This window comes from Rattus norvegicus, chromosome 7, assembly GCF_036323735.1.
Source record: "Rattus norvegicus strain BN/NHsdMcwi chromosome 7, GRCr8, whole genome shotgun sequence".
Classification (NCBI taxonomy): Eukaryota; Metazoa; Chordata; class Mammalia; order Rodentia; family Muridae; genus Rattus; species Rattus norvegicus.
The window spans coordinates 108,479,335-108,494,967 of record NC_086025.1 but is presented as its reverse complement, the minus strand read 5'-3'; the positions used below and the strand labels follow the sequence as shown (position 1 = coordinate 108,494,967).

Here is a 15,633-nt window from a genome sequence, read left to right as displayed (position 1 = left end):
TAAATAACATTATCAACCCGGCTAAAGGTGCAGACCGTGCTTTGTGGAATGTCAGTCCCTTTCCTTCAGAATAGGGGTAAGTCCCAAGGTTGGGCTGTCTCTCCTCTCCAGAACTCTGCAATAATCCTGTGTGCAAGCGACTGGTAGGGAGCCCAGGGATGGATGGGCTGGCCGATGCTCCTCTAGATACCCTGGTCAGCATCACTCCGCTGTCCCATGTTGGGCTAGGTGGGTCCGCTGAGGTCACTCTCCACAGCACAGGTCTTTCTCGGTTTTGCTTCTGAAGCCAGGAGCTATGGCAAATTGAGTTCCTGGGGTCCTGGATACTCCGGAAGAGACAAGGAATTCACTGCCCATCAGGGTAGCTCCAAAGGACTGGAAGATCCTTCCTCACATATTGGTTACACTTGTAACACCCACCTTCCCCTGGTCTGCACTCTAGCTTGGGGAGGGGCAGCTCCTCAGAAGGGAGAGACTTAGTAATGCTCTCTAAGTTCATTGCTCAGAGAATGGGTTCTCTGTCACCTACTGTGTCCACCCTGTCCCATGCCTCCAAGGGAGAGATCCGGTAGCCAGACCTTAGAGACAGGGAAGGATGTGAACGGGCACCCGCCTTTGGGGGTCTCCTCTGTTCCTGTCACCGTGCTTCATTCCCAGCCTTTCTGTTGGCTGCTCTTGGCGCCTCTACACACTGTTCTCATTTTCCTGTCCCATACCCCAGCCTGGACCATATTGCCAGAGTCCTCTCGTAAGAGAGTCCTGAGCACACCTCCGTGAAGTTCCATGTGTAAGTAATGCACGCCTGTCTCATAGCTGAACGCTGACTGGAGGGTCTGCTTGTCCTAACTGACCGCGGTGTTTGTGGAAGAAGGCAGTATGGTCCTCGGGTTGCTCAATGTGCCCCCTCCCTTGCTCGCACTAGATGACTAGGAATGCTGGAGGCAGAAGCTTTGCTCTGCCCCTGTGCGCTCTTGGCCTGCAGCATCTTGTGGGCATAAACCACAGGGAGAGAGAGAGACTTGGCTAAGGGGAAGTTGCTGTGCAGTCCCTGATGATGGGCTGAGTCTGCCAAGGGAGGGCGACCATTCTGTGGGAGCCAGCTCTGTCGTCCTCTTTCCTTTGTTCTCCCAGCTCTTGTGTTAAGAAACTGAATACTCCCATATTTCTCATATTTATCTGAGTCTGTCGTCCTGCCGACTCCATGCATGGGGTGGTTCTAGAGTGTGCAGGAGTGCTAAGGAGAACCCATCAACTCTAGTTGACTGCTGGATGCGGTATGCCAGGAGCAGTGCTTGAAACCAAGCAGATGCCTCCTCACTGCTGAGCAGACGGAGTGTGTCAGGGTCCTGCAGACTGTCCTGTCATCCACTGTCTCCAGAGAAGGCAGCAAGCCTGAACCAGAAGGTTCCCTAGATGTACCACCAGCAGTACCTCCCACAAGCACATCCTTCCCCACCATGGCTGCTGTTGGACCCAGTCCTGCATCATGTTTCTAGTAGATGTAACATTCTGCTGGAAGACCCCTAGATCTGCAGTGTCCTCCTGCAGACACAGGGCTCCCAGAGCCTGGACTCAGTCGCTGGCAAGCTAGGCTTGTTTGTGGGTGAGGAAGGAGGCAGCTTGTTGGGGAGGGCTGGAGGGAAAGGGGCACTCAGGGTCATTCAGATAGCAGCCTGGAAAAGCTGTACCACCTCTACATGCTCACTTTCCCCTAGGGTTGAGAGGGAGGCCTCCTACTTGAGGTCATACACAAAGGCTGACGGCATCTGAGAGCCCTGGAGCCTCTCTCTGGCCAGGCTCTCCCTCAGCACGACTCCTGTACTCCTGGCCACTGGGATCACACTATGAACTTGGAACTCGGGTTCTGACCCCTGGCTCAGTACATAACTGGGCCCTTCATTGACCCTCAGTGCCCTGCGCCTCTTCCTCTTGGGCATCCAAAGTCCACAGTTTGTGCTGTTACTCACTGTTCGGGAATGTAGAGCTGTAGGTGCTGGTGATCCCTGAGAGAGGGGTCAGAGGCCCTAGTGACTGGTCTCACTTGGGAAAAGCCCACTGTGCACAGGCTGGAGGGAGGTGGGGAGGGACATCTTGACTTCCTCATGCTATCTCAACACTGGTGGGGGTGGGGATCAGCTATAAAAATAGGGTCCTCATTCGGGTTCCCACCCGGGGTCTAGGCTATTTCCAGGTGTAAGACAGGCTTCCTTCTAAAGGGTTTCCCCAGGGATGGGAGGGGTGGCATGTCCTCCTGTAGACAGACCTTCCCAAGCTTCACAATGCACAGGCAGACTCAGCAGAAAGAGGTCAGGAGTGTGGGCTGCTGGGGCGGTCTGGGGTGAGGGTGGCTGACTGCCTGCTCCTTTTTAAGTTCATATTTCCTATGTGCTTGCCACATGCAACTATTAAATCAAAGGGGGTGGTTTCTTTGTTTTTGTTTTGAGACAGGGTCTATGTAGCTCTGGCTGACCTGGAGCTCCTCAGTAGACCAAGTTAGCCTCAAACGCACAGAGATCTGCCTGCTTCTCAAATGCTGGGGTTAAAGGTGAACACCATCAGGACCAGCTAGAACAAGTTTTTCTAAAGTAGATTCACTGAGGCTGAAGGGAGCCGAAGGATGCAGTGCTATCTTTCCCAGGGGTCCTCTTAGCTCTGGGCTCAGCCTTACACAGGGAGGACAGCAGAAGAAACACCCAGGACTCTGAGAAGCTTGGCAAGGAGCCTGAGTCTGTAGAACAAGGGCTGGGTGTCCTGAGATGTGCAGTCCTGTCTCCTGCCAGGTGCCAAGACGAGGGCTCCAACCCCGAAGGTCAGTGACATGTCTATGGGGACCAGACTCATCGTGGGCTGCTTAAGGACAGAGGCTCTCTCACTTACCCAACAGGCATTTATTACAGGATGATTGTATCAGAGAGCTCTATAAATGTAGAGCGTGTCCCCTACCAGGCATTGTCTCCTAGGACTCCTGGTACCTCACACCCACCTAGCTTCATTTCTGCTCAGGCCATCTCCTCCCAGCCGTTACCAGGCCCTCCCCAAGTGCTGCTGTGCATTCTGGCTCAGGCCCTAGAGAGTAGGGCGTTGAGGGAGCCCTGCAGCAGAAGCATCTGATCAGAACTGGTAGGGCACAGTGCTGATGGGGTGGGGTGGGGTGGGCAATGCACTAGCTGTAGAAATAGCCGCGGAGAGGAGAGAGACCACTGGTGGGAGGCCAGTCGGGTGTGGGAGTTAGCATGGTGGTGGTTGTGCGCCTGGGGTGAGGGTGAGGGTGGGGGTGGGGGTGGGGGTGGGGGTGGGGCACATCCCTGCACAGTAGGGCTATAGTAGGGCTCTCCTAGAGCCTACAGATCCCTGGAGCCCCACAGCAACAGGCTGCAGAGCACAGTCAGCAGCCCCAGGGTGGTGGGTGGCTTCAGGGTGTGGGCCCCGTTGACATTGCACAGGTCAGAGGAGCAGCATGTGATATTCTTCTTGCCCACATAGTAGTTCTCCGTGTCATCCTCACACTTTGAGCTGCAGCCCTTACTGATAAATGTCAGGAGTCCAATGGTCCCTGGGAAGACAGAGTGATGCTTGGGATTAAAGTCAAGTCTTGGTATTCACCTCTCTGCCCCTGCCTCAGGTCCCATTCCTGAGCATGATAAAATCTCTAGACCCACCCCACAAAGACCAGAAATTTGGTGAATGACAGTTTCTTCGCTGTCTAGCTGCAGTGGGGAGGGAGGCTGCATGGCAGGGCAGCAGGCAGTGGGGACAGGGGTGGGGGTTGGGGCACTCACGGACACGAGATGTAAAACAGCTGTTCTGGTCCAGGGTGCAGTTCTGTACATTCAGACAATCTCTGTTGCTCACCTGTGCGGTGCATGAATAGCACTGCAGAGCGGCACCTGTGGGTGGAGCAGGAGGCTTGAGGCTCAGAGGCTGGCCGGCTACACTTCAAGAGACATACCAGGCCTTCCCACCCCCAACACAGAGTGGAGAGAGACAGCTCAGCGCCATCCAGACCGCTGAAGCATAGAGGAGACAAAAGCCCCAAGCCCTCTGGTACCCTTTACAGAGGGCTCTGTGCCAGCCTACCCTGCTTTGGTCACCCAAACCCACATGTTGCTCTGTTACTCACTATTCAGGAATTTAAAGCTTTCTTAAGCACTCGTAATCCCTGAGAGGGGCAAGAGGCCTAGTGACTGGTTACACCTGGAAAAAGCCCCTCTGTGCACTAGGCTGGAGGGAAGGACATATGACTTCCTCATGCTACAAGGCACTGAAGTCAGCCTGTCTGTTCGCTGAGCCCAGCTTGCTTCCTCCTACACCCCCACTATGCTCTGTGGCAATGGTAGGGGCCCTAGGGAAGTCCTGCTCCATGCCTGGGGCTAGTAGCTCCAGAAGTCAGGGCATGTGGGTCACCTTCTCTTTTCAAAAGATAGCAAAGCTGGGGTTAAAGTCACATCTAGAGGAATAGGTGCTTAACATCTGACCTCAGTGGCCACACGCTTTGTCCTGCCTAGGTCGCCAGTGGCCTTGGGGACATTTTTTCTCCTTGTCTGGGACAGGAGGCTGAGGCTCTAGGAGTATAGTGACCTTTCTGGGGTCACTTGATGGGAGGGCCCAGCACAATAGATCATCACAGACTGCCCCCCAGTGGACTCTCACACTGGAGGCAAAAGTAGCCAGGGATGGACCAGTGAGGCCTCTTTCAAGACATTCCAAGAACCCTTCCCTGCTACATTCCTCCCCCTCCCTCTGTGACACTTCTCAGCTTAAGACATTGATGAAGGCCCAGTATCCCTGTGTGTCTGCCCCTCTGTAGCGTTTCCTTCTGGAAGTCCTTCAGTCCCTCCTAGCCTGCCTCTCACAGGACAGTAGTAAGAGTCCTCACCACAAAGCGGCTTTGGCTTCCTCAGTCTTCTCTCTCCTCTTCCCGTCTTCCATCTCATCTACCCCTTTGATATTTCCTCGTCTCTCCTTTCCGAGCCCTGCCCCTGCTGTCTGAAGCTTACCTGGAGACAGGGTTAGGTAGACAGCCAGCAGGAGAAGGAGGACAGTCCTCATGGTTGCAGTGAGCACCTGGGAGTGTGTCTCCAGAGGCTTTATATGGTCTCAGCTGGTAGGGAAGGCTCTGCTGCCCACAGTCAACAGTGACAGGTCCCCTGGAGCCAGTAAAAGCCCAAGGCCCAGCCCATTCCAATCTGATCTCTCACACCACTCCTCCCACTGCCTTCGTCCTTCTTTCTAGCTCTGGAGGGCACTGCCTTCCCAGGGTGGGGCCGTTGTCTTTGCTAGAAGCCCTTTCCTAGGCGCCCACAGAACAAGGGCTAGAAGTCCTAAGGCACCCACCATTGCTCCTGCCCTTCTCAGGGAAGTGAGGCCAGTTCTGTGACATTACTTTCTTGAGCTTCTCTGTTCCCCTAACCATTTGGCCAAGGACAGAGGTGCTTCTTTAGGGCCCCAGTGCACCGCCTCAGTGTAGTATTGCCTGTCTGGGGCCTGTGTCCCCTGAGGAGACAGGCCTGGATTGAAAGACAGCAGACAATAGTAGCAATGACTGCTTCAAATGACAATGACTGGCTGCAGAAGGTGCCACTAAATAGGAGCTCTTCTGAGATCACTTTTCTTAGATATGGACCTAAGAGCCTGTGAGGAGTTGGGAGAGCCATAAACTCATGTTTAATCCTTCCCCCAACCCCCCTCACGACAAAAACTTGGAACTTTAGCTACAAAAGAGCCAGGAAACACATCTTCCATGAGTTTTTCCAAGGGAAAAAAGAAGTGGGGAGACAGGCTACCACTGGCTATGTTCCAATCTCCCCAGACCCACTTTGCACACTGCTCTTTGATCTGGGAGGCATCCGGCTTACCGGAACAAAGCAGGGAGGGATAGAGGCCAGGCCATCTCTCCCTGAGGCAGCCTCACGGATGGGTTGTAGTGGCAGCAGCTGCCTCTCTGTTAGCAGAGGCCACAGATCTTGTTGGTTGGTTTTCCCTAAGCAGCTCTGACCACAGAACAGTGCTTCCTGTTGCTCTTGGCATTGGGATGATGTGTGGTCTCTTGTTTGTTGTCTCAACCTGAGGCTCACCTACATTCCCCAGCCTTCTGCCTTCTGGGTGACACTGCTGGGCACACGATTGTTCTGGCAAGGTGCCAGCAGTTAAAAATGCTGGTCATGGCCACCATCTATTTGCTCACAACTGGGGACAGTGTTCTGCTCTCTGATGTTCTCTCATCCGTGCTGATAGAGCCTTGGTTACTCCCTCACCCTAAAGGTTCCTAGCACTTAAGACACAGGAGACTAAAAAGTATTCCCCTCTAGTCTCAGGGAACCATTCCATGCCCCAACACGCCTGGACCATATGCAGTAACCGCGGACTAGCCCACAGGTTCTACTTCCAATCCCTCTGTCATCCCCCTTGCCAGACTCTCTAGCATTCTGGGTTGGCCACTTTTCACTGGAAATTCTCTCCTTTAGCTGTAAAGAACCTGTGACTCAGAGAGAAAGAGAGAGGCAAGATTCTGCCCAGGGTCACACAAGGTAAGGGTACCCTCTCTGAGACGATTTCCTCCTTTCTGTCCACCTAGAACTTCCTCTTGGAACATCCCTTTCTGTCACAGGTCTGCCAACCCAGGGAGTGCTGTAAGTGCCCACAGCTTGGTTGTGTCCTTGTATGGCTGTCGGCTCCCACCCACTGGGGTGGCTGCTCCTGGAGACCTTGCTTATCTGTCTCAGCACTTGGAGGCATGGGTACCCAGCACCAGATAGAACGGGGCCAGTCATTCCCCAAATATTTACAGGTGTGTAAATGTTTGTCGATCGGGTTTGATATGAAGCGAATGCTCTTAAGGTGGTGGTTGTTGAATAGAGCAAGGCTTCTGTCTTCATATGGATGCCTGGAGACAGTTCTGCTAGTCTTAGCCCAGGGGCACTGGATGGATAGAGTAGGCACAGGTTAAGATCTGCTTAACAATGCCAGCACCTTGCACAACCACTGAGCCTCAGACACCAGTGGTGCCCAGAGTGGGAACTCTGGCCAAAGGGTGGCCTAATGGCCTCACCTCAGATACTGAAGACTGTGGCTATGACTTTTGTGTAGCCCCACCCCTCACCACAGGCCTAACTCTGTGGTGACCTTAGCTCAAAACTGAACACTCATTCTGGTGACCCTGGTCCCCAAATAGGGCAATATTGTGGTCACACCCTGAGTCCCAGCCATGTCCATATATTAGTCTGATCATGACCAGATGCTGAGCCCTGACCCTGGCCACATTCTAAGTCTTGACCCTCTAGTCTGGACCCTGTAGTATGGATCCTCCGGTAGTACACCTCCTGAAAAGGCCTATCACAAAAAGGGCACACTCCCTCCAGGAGTGAATGTGATCTGGGTGGGACCGTGACATGACTCACCCTTAGCCTGGCTCCACTGCCTGAGTCTCTAGTTTTTCTTGTTCTCTCTTTCCCCCACTCCCTTCCACAGCCCACCATACTCCCTGGAGAACCTGCCCGTTCACATAGCAAAGAAGCCACTGTTCCTTGGGTATGGAGTCTCAAAACTATGCCTTTCCATCAGACGGCTACCTCTTCTTAGGGGGTTATCAAAGGTATTCCCTACTTGGATGCAAATCACAGTTGGGTGTAATTGAAACTTTGCACAAAGGTAGCCTTTAAAAGTCAAGTCAGCCCTGGGCTCCAACCTCATAGGTAGCAATGAATAGCATAGTAAGAGCACCAGTGGAAGGGGAAGCCCTTGGTCCTGCCAAGACTGAACCCCCAGTGAACGTGATTGTTGGGGGGAGGGTGGTAATGGGGGGAGGATGGGGAGGGGAACACCCTCAGAGAAGGGGAGAGGAAGGGGTTAGGGGGATGTTGGCCTGGAAACTGGGAAAGGGAATAACAATCGAAATGTAAATAAGAAATACCCAAGTTAATAAAGATGAAAAAAACTTAAAAGAAATATGTACAAAATAAATGAAAATATTTTGACAGAAAAAAAAAGTCAAGTCAGGACGTGGAATGTAAAACTACAACTGATTTCTGTCTATGTCACTCCAGGCCTTTGGAAACATGGTCCCTCAGGTCAGGGATATGACACATTTGGAGCCAGGCTTCCAGGACCCACTAAGGTCCCCAGGTTGGGTCCTGGAAGTCAAAGCCACTCCTTGGAAGTTCTGCGTGTGAAGTGGAAACCTGTGCTACATGACAGAATGTGAGTATAGGTCAAATGTACATTATGTTTGTATTGTGAAAGTAAGCATATGTGTACGTATAAGTCCTGGGTGCTGGGTCCCTGGGGTAACCCCTTGGTCAGTGGGCTGAAGGCTGAAGTTCCAGAGGCCCTACTGAATCCTGGGGCATGTCCAAGTTTTAATCTCTATGGTCCCTGCTTACCCACAAGTGATTTTCCCTCAGCACTATTCATGGCTCTGTCTGTCACACCCACTTCCCACAGGCTCCCAACTGTCACCAGCTAGCCTTCTGCCTTAAATCTCTTGGAGCTGTCCCTGTCTTTCCCTGTTTTCCTTCACATGCCGACTCCTCCTTGGAGACAAGCTGGTGAGAGAGGAAGGCCTGAGAAACTTTGTAAGGAGGAAGGGGAGGTTGGCAATTTCTCCATCTGAGCAATGGGCATCTCTGTGGTCCAGGCCTTCTACAGGCAAAGGCCTGAAGACAGAGGGAACAACCAGACAGGTATGACTTAGGGACTTGGAAGATGGCGAGGTGAGCCAGATCATGGGTAGACTGTGATCTGTCCAGACTGACACTCTCCAAGCCCACTTTAGGTAAGTTGGGAGGGCAAGTCTGGCTGGTGAGGCTGCACTAGAACAACTGTGATCTCAAGGGCTTAACCCCATGGGTTAGTGGGAGGTAGCAGAGGAGAGCTCTTAGTGTCAGGTCCGAGGGGTCCCCAATGTTCCTCCCTTTCTGACCCTGCCCACTGCTAGAGTGCACTCAGTCCTTGAGATAAGACCAATGGTTCTGGAGTCATGTGCCAAGCTGCAGTTCCATGCCAAGCCCTATCCCAAGAGAAGTGTGTGATCCCATGTTTACAAGGTGACAGGAGAGAGCCACATGCAGAGACAGAGCCAGCTGTCCCAGGGGAGTCCAGAAAACTTGACAGAAATACTTCTAAGGGTCCTTGATTTCAGTCTCATCATGTGCCTGGTGTCCTCTGTGACTCAGTTTCCTCCTGTGTCATGTACATTTTAGCCCTGTCCTGCCCTGCAGTTAATTCACTACCCACAGTCATGTGCTACAACAAGACAGTGGCTGTCTCAAGCCACTGTTTCCGCTCACAGTGCAGCAGCAGTAGTCGACAATGATGTAAGGTCAGAACAACAGGAACAAGGAGGGGGCAACAGAAAGCCAAGTCAGAGGTCAGGCGGGTAAAAGGAAGGAGGAAATCCAAAAAATAGATTCTGGGGGCAGAGCCAATCAGATGTAGTAGAATGGGTGTGGGGCGTGAGGAAGAGTTCAGGGTGAATGTGAAGGTGGATCCAGGCTGGTCAAGAGGTTCCCATCTCCATTTTAGAAACACTGTTCAAGGTGCATGTGGATAGCTATGCCCAGGTAGGGATAAAAGACAGAAGTTTAGACATCAGGGAAGAGATTCTGGAAGGAGACATGGATTTGGGAGCCACCCAGGCTTCCTTGGTATTATTAGAAACCTTGTATTGGAGATCCCTGGGGAGTAGGAATGGAGAGGGCAAGGGATTTAACAAGAGAGGGTGGGGAAGAACCGGCAGAAGGGTCCAGGGTGTGATTTAAAGAGAAACAAATTTCCGCAATTTGTGTTTCTATGGAGCTGGAGCTAATCACCCCATCATGGATCCCCCAATCAATTCAATTTCGTTTTCCTCACACTTCTGCGGGCCAGGGTACTGAGATCAGGGTGCCACCAGGTTTGTATTCCGAGAGACAATGTTTCCGGGCCTTTTGGAGCTCCTGTAAACTACTTGGACTTCTTGAATGGTAGTCTTCCTCTATCTTCAAAGCACAGGGCCCAGGCTGTTGTCAGTTCACAGTTTTCATTAGTGTCTTCTCTCATTTGATCCTTTAACAACGAACCATTGTGCTTGCCTGAGGTCCACCAGACAATCAGAATGAACTTCACACTTCGACGACTTTTAGTTATATCTGCCAAGTTCCTCTCACCATTTGAACTCTGGCAGGTTAAGGGAACTGGAGATTGGGCACCCTCACGGGCCACCACACAACTGACCGCAGCACACTTTCCAGTCTCCCATCTCAAGGTCTCTCAAAGCCTCTACGCTATATGCTATGTTTCAAATATCTTCATCAAAATCGTCTAAATTGGTCACATTTTGAACCCTAGCTAAAGGCAGGGTCCCCAGGGATGGGAAGGAGGTTCCTAGCAACCGGCGGACCTTGGGTACCTCCCACCGCAAGGTGGCGATTGACCCAACCTCCCGTCCGTGCTAACCCGGCCATGGCTCCCAGAACCGGACGCTGGGCTCGAGGCTTCCGTTCTTCAGGAAACGCGAGGCTTCCTCCGGCCTTCGTTGTTCTACGGGCGGGTGAGTTGCCCGGCCGGGGCCTCTTCCTTGCTTGGTCGCGGAATAGCGACCTAGACACCACTGAGACCGAAGCCTCCCGGTGGTCTAGAGCGCCCCCGGAAGTGAGTCGGGGAAGGCCGCGAGGAGCGGACCGGTGGAGAGCTGCGTGGCTGGCATTTCCGGCCGGTACCGGCGGTACAGGGTCCACAGGTGAGTAGGGCCGGGCCGTGCTGGGCTGGGGCCGCCTCCGCGAACTGACTGGAGGCCCAGCTTGCGCTCTTGCCCCAGAGACTGGAGTCGAGTCGCATTCGGGACTGGCACATCCCTTCTCAGATCCCTCGGCTCCCATGCGCTTCACCAGTACGCAGACCGGGCAAGCTCGGTTGTTTCTGGCCCTCCCAGGACCCTTTGTTTCTTGCCCGTGTTTTGAATTTTTCCCCCTACGTGTCGTCTGGGCTGCAGCCGGTTGCAGGTTGTTTCTTCCATGCATTCCCTAGACGTCGCAGAACCTACGGAAAGAGATTTGCCTCTCCCCATAGGAGCTTCTCCTAGCTTATACCCCCGTTCCAGATAAGGGGTCCTTTAAGCTCCTGTTCAAGTGGTCCTTGGTTATCATTGTTCCTTTGGAAGTCCCAAGATTAGAAGCCTCCCGCAGTCACGTTTGGGAGGTTCTAAGAGTGGTACCAAATTCAAATTTCCTCCTTCCCTTTTGTTCCTTCATAGCACTTATTGGATAGCTCAGGCTGGCCTGTACTCAAAGCAGTTCTGCCTCAGTCTCCCAAATGCTAAGATGGTAGGCTTGGACCACCACATTCAGTTTGGCAAGATTTCGTTTCTAAACACATCTGCAGGGCAGGCCGCAAGCCATCATGAGGTGAGCCTCCTGGAAGCATCTGCCCCTCAAGTTGCTGCAGAAAACCGCAGCTGCCTGGGTTTGTTGTTAAAGATCCCTCTGAGAGTAGACTCTGGCCTTGATTTCCCTCTACTCCACAGTGAGGGGCCCACAACAAATGCCATGTGCCAGTGGCATGTATACTACCCTCGATGTGACTAGAATGGGAGACTCATGGGGACCAGCACCAAGTTCTGCAGACCAGGGGGCTGACTTAAGGGAATAGGGTTAAACGCTGGCTGGTGTCTATCTTTGGAGCTATTAAACATTTGAATAAATGTCTCATGTCTCCTACCTACATTGTGGTCCCAGGTGTACTTTTTTTGCTGCTTATGGAAGTAACTCTGTGGCCTTCTGGCTTATCAAATGCTTGATTGGAAGGAGCGTTCCAGATAAGGTTTATGGGAAAAGAGAAGCTATTAGGAATGCATTGTGGCTATTACCTTTTCTGATTAGTTATGAAGGTTGCTGGTAATACTCTGTGGTCTGCAAGGATGGTTATCAGACTGGCTAGCACACCCAAATGGCACTGATCTTTGAGGTGACGCTTTCCACTGAATCTAAGCATATCTTGAGTGCTCTTAGTAACGTTTTTCTTTCTCCTCTGCTTTCCAGTTCCTGAAGTATACGGATGAGACAACGTAACAACGTGAATCCTCATGAGAAGTATTCCCAGCTCAGACCGTCAAATCTTCGTTAACCTGAAACCTGGACAAGTTGAAGGGGAAAAGTGTCCCATTGTGCTATCTGTGTGGAGACCCAAAGCTCCCGGTGCACCCCAGCAGTCCAGGGTAGCTTGCCCTGCCACCTCCCCTGAAGAGAACAGCAGCTGACCTTACTACTAGGATCTGAGGCCTAAGTGTGCTGGAGCCCCGATACTAAAGGGAAACTGAGGCAAGAGACAGAGGGTAGAGCCAAGAATGAACTTGTCTTGAGCCTGGGATCAGTTCCGTCGGCAGGCAGAGAAGACAGGGAGAGACTGTGGCTCCAAGAGCCAGAAAGAAACAGCCAAGTGAGGACAGGCGCAGCCTAGCTTGGGCTCCCTCCTCATGGCCTCCAAGCAGGCTGCTGCCAAGGGCAAGGGGGAGAAGCGGAAGCGAGTGGTGCTGACCCTGAAGGAAAAGATTGACATCTGCAGTCGGCTGGAGCGCGGGGAGAGTAGGAAGGCACTGATGCAGGAGTATAACGTGGGCATGTCCACTCTGTACGACATCAAAGCCCACAAGGCCCAGCTACTCAGCTTCTTTGCCAGCTCAGACTCTCGCCAGGCACTGGAGCAGCGGCGTACCCTGCACACCCCAAAGCTGGAGCACCTGGACCGGGTACTCTATGAGTGGTTCCTGGTGAAGCGTGCTGAGGGCATCCCCGTATCCGGCCCTATGCTCATCGAAAAGGCCAAGGACTTCTATAAGCAGATGCGGCTGACAGAGCCCTGTGTGTTCTCTGGAGGGTGGCTTTGGCGCTTCAAGGCCAGGCACGGCATTAAAAAGCTCGACGCCTCTAGTGAGAAGCAGGTGGCCGACCCCCAAGCCGCTGAGCAGTTCTGCGGCTTTTTCAGGAGCCTGGCAGCTGAGCATGGGCTGTCTCCTGAGCAGGTGTACAGCGCTGATGAGACTGGTCTGGTCTGGCGCTGCTTGCCAAGTTCTACCCCGGATGATGGGACTGTGCCCCGCTTCAAACAGGGCAAGGACAGGCTGACTGTCTTGATGTGCGCCAATGCCACAGGCTCCCACAGAATCAAGCCCTTGGCCATCGGGAAGGGTGGCGGCCCCAGAGCCTTCAGAGGCATCCAGCACCTGCCTGTTGCTTACAAGGCCCAGGGTAATGCCTGGGTAGACAAGGAGATTTTCTCAGACTGGTTCCATCATATTTTTGTCCCCTCAGTGAGAGAGCACTTTCGAACCATAGGCTTACCAGAAGACAGCAAGGCCATTCTCTTGCTGGACCATTCCCGGGCCCACCCACAGGAGTCAGAGCTGGTGTCAGAGAATGTCTTCACTATCTTCCTGCCCTCCAGTGTGACCTCCCTACTGCAGCCCACAGAGCAAGGCATTCGAAGAGCCTTCATGAGGCTCTTCATTAACCCTCCTGTGGCCTTACAGGGCTTCCCCACCCGCCACAACGTGAATGATGCCATAGTCAATGTGGCCTGCGCCTGGAATGCTGTGCCTAGCCAGGTCTTCAGGCGGGCCTGGAGGAAACTGTGGCCCACTGTCCCATTCACTGAAGGTTCCTCCTCTGGGGAGGAAGCAGAGTGCTGTAGCATCAAGCCTCACAAGACTTTCGCACACATCCTTGAGCTTGTAAAAGAAGGGCCCTCTTGTTCTGGCAGCAGGCTTCAGGACAGCAGGGTTGAAGAGCGGCTTGTGTCAGGGAGGGACATGGATGAGGCCCCTGCTGTTGTGGCACCATCCCAGACCACTGGGTGTGCAGAAAAGTCAGAGAAAGATGCTGGTGAGGATGAGGAGACAGTTTGGGAGCAGGCAGCCACATCCTTCGAGGCACTCGTGCGCTTTGCAGAGCGGCAGCCATGTTTCAGTGTGCAAGAGGTGGGGCAGCTGCAGGCGCTGCACACAGTATTCAGGAGACAGCAGCAGCTGAGGCAGCCTCGTGTGGCTCTCAGGGCTGTGATCAAACTTGAGGCCCTTCAGGAGCACCCTGGTGTGTGCATGGCCACAGCCCACTCTGCCTTGCCTTGCTCATCTACAGCAGGTGACAACTAGAGTACCTTGCTTATACCTGCTGACCCTCTGCAGCTCTGCTCTGTGGCATCTGCAGCTCGGGGGCTGACACTGCCTGCTAGGGAGGAGAGCATACTGAGAGGAGATGAGCGGGAGAGCAAGCACAGACACAAGCCCCAGGAGCATAGCTCTTGTCAGGGTCACTCTGTTTACAGAGGGCTGCATATGTTCTGGCTAGTGGTTTACTGTACCTCCTAGCACAGATAATATATCATTTGAATAGCAGGAGACCTGGTGCCCTTTTTCTCAGCACTCTGAAGCCTCCCCTAGCTGCAGCTGGGTCCATTGGGGCAGTTCTGTGTCTGGTGTTGGAAGACTGAGCCACATTATCAGGTTGAAGTGCCTTGAGGGGTGCACCTCCAGCCTTCAGGAGGCTCGCTCTCCTCAATGGGTGGACCCCAAGCCCAGTCTTGAGGGCATTGTCTTCAGCGTCTGACCTCTGGTCACATCCCTCACTGCTAGTTGCAAAGGTACCATGCTGTCCTCTTGGTTTGCACCCACCTCAGCCATGGACAAATTCAAGCAAGCTCTGTAGTGTCCTTGTCAGAGCAGGTCCTACCCCCAGGGTCCAGGTCTCACAGAGACACTGTGTTCTAGTTAAAGCATTGCTCAGAGGCCAACATGTACCCAGAAGTCTGTGCTTCCCAAAATTTCAAAGTAACAGCCTTTATGTGAATGGTTTGCAAAGTCACAGAACAACACTCAGTGGCTTGGAGCTCACGGGGTGGGGGTGAGGGGAGGCGGTAGGTGGGTTAGCACTACTCCAGTGGAATATGTGTCTGCACTGGTTAGTTCTATGGAGACCAGCTGTCGGAGGACGTGACTGTTTTCCTGACATTGTAGCTTTGTAGCTGAGGAGTAGCACTGTGGCTGCTGTGCCTGTGACTCCCATTGCCCTTGTCTGCAGCCGTTAGCTCTGTTCGTTCACCGTGGCTTTGTCTTTGACCTTCTTCCCTCTGCGATTCCTGTGGCTGTATTACCAGTTTTCATTCCAGTGGTCGACGGCTGCTACACCAAGAGACTTTTGTCCGAACCTCTGAGAGCCAGAGGGGTTTGGGGAATGTTGGTTTGTGTTTCTGTATCTGTCTAAACTGAGGATGGTCATTGCGGACAGCTGTAGTTGTGGGCGAGTGTTGTCTTGCTTTTCCTGTATGTGTGAATATTATAACTAGGTTGTTTTTAGAAGTCTTTGTTGTGATTCTTTGGTCCCTGTTGACCAGGGTCATGCTTCTGTCACACCACTTTTTCTGTGTGTCTGGGTGACATTTGCATGCTCATGTGCTGCAAGGTTTCTGATTTATATGGGGGACCGTTGTGTAATTGTTATGGTTATTTAAGCTGCTGCAGGTCAGAGGTCAGAAGTCACACTTGCCTGAGCATCAGTGGGCATGCGGAGTGCAGAGTCCCTACTGTAAGAGGATCGGTCAGGCCTGGTTGAGCTGGGTCCATAAGGTTTGTGTCCATCAGACCACATTCTAGGACCAGTGCTGGCTGAC

General features: G+C 52.9%; 2 protein-coding genes across 6 annotated transcripts; one reads left to right on the top strand and one right to left on the bottom strand.

Annotated features, from left to right (window-relative positions):
- Positions 1 to 2,869: 2,869 nt before the first annotated feature.
- Positions 2,870 to 10,994, bottom strand: Psca (prostate stem cell antigen). Of its 4 annotated transcripts, XM_039079881.2 has the most exons (4): positions 5,856 to 9,473; positions 4,998 to 5,147; positions 3,780 to 3,887; positions 2,870 to 3,553 (listed from the first exon to the last, which is right to left on the bottom strand). In XM_039079881.2, the coding sequence occupies exons 2-4, from the start codon at positions 5,047 to 5,049 to the stop codon at positions 3,342 to 3,344; spliced, it is 372 nt and encodes a 123-aa protein (XP_038935809.1). In that variant the 5' UTR covers positions 5,050 to 5,147; positions 5,856 to 9,473; the 3' UTR covers positions 2,870 to 3,341. The 4 variants fall into 4 exon arrangements, with proteins under 4 accessions (XP_038935809.1, XP_063120316.1, XP_017450598.1 ...); XM_063264246.1 differs by lacking the exons at positions 4,998 to 5,147; positions 5,856 to 9,473 and adding an exon at positions 10,432 to 10,994; XM_017595109.3 differs by lacking the exon at positions 5,856 to 9,473 and having other exon boundaries at positions 4,877 to 5,062.
- Jrk (Jrk helix-turn-helix protein) lies at positions 10,639 to 15,322 on the top strand. 2 transcript variants are annotated; one of them, NM_001104612.2, is made up of 2 exons: positions 10,639 to 10,714; positions 12,012 to 15,322. In NM_001104612.2, exon 2 carries the CDS (start codon positions 12,446 to 12,448, stop codon positions 14,117 to 14,119), a length of 1,674 nt encoding a protein of 557 aa, NP_001098082.1. In that variant the 5' UTR covers positions 10,639 to 10,714; positions 12,012 to 12,445; the 3' UTR covers positions 14,120 to 15,322. The 2 variants fall into 2 exon arrangements, with proteins under 2 accessions (NP_001098082.1, XP_006241790.1); XM_006241728.4 differs by lacking the exon at positions 10,639 to 10,714 and adding an exon at positions 11,242 to 11,378.
- The last annotated feature ends 311 nt before the right edge of the window (positions 15,323 to 15,633 follow it).

What these genes read in the sequence shown, in the direction of transcription:
- Psca (XM_063264246.1), bottom strand. Translation starts at nt 10,994, where the DNA reads ATGCATGGAAGAAACAACCTGCAACCGGCTGCAGCCCAGACGACACGT. An exon ending in GTTCTGGGAGCCATGGCCGG is followed by an intron (nt 3,888 to 10,431) that starts GTTAGCACGGAC and finishes CTCCACCCACAG; the next exon opens with GTGCCGCTCTGCAGTGCTAT. An exon ending in CTGTTTTACATCTCGTGTCC is followed by an intron (nt 3,554 to 3,779) that starts GTGAGTGCCCCA and finishes CTGTCTTCCCAG; the next exon opens with GGACCATTGGACTCCTGACA.
- Jrk (NM_001104612.2), top strand. Translation starts at nt 12,446, where the DNA reads ATGGCCTCCAAGCAGGCTGCTGCCAAGGGCAAGGGGGAGAAGCGGAAG.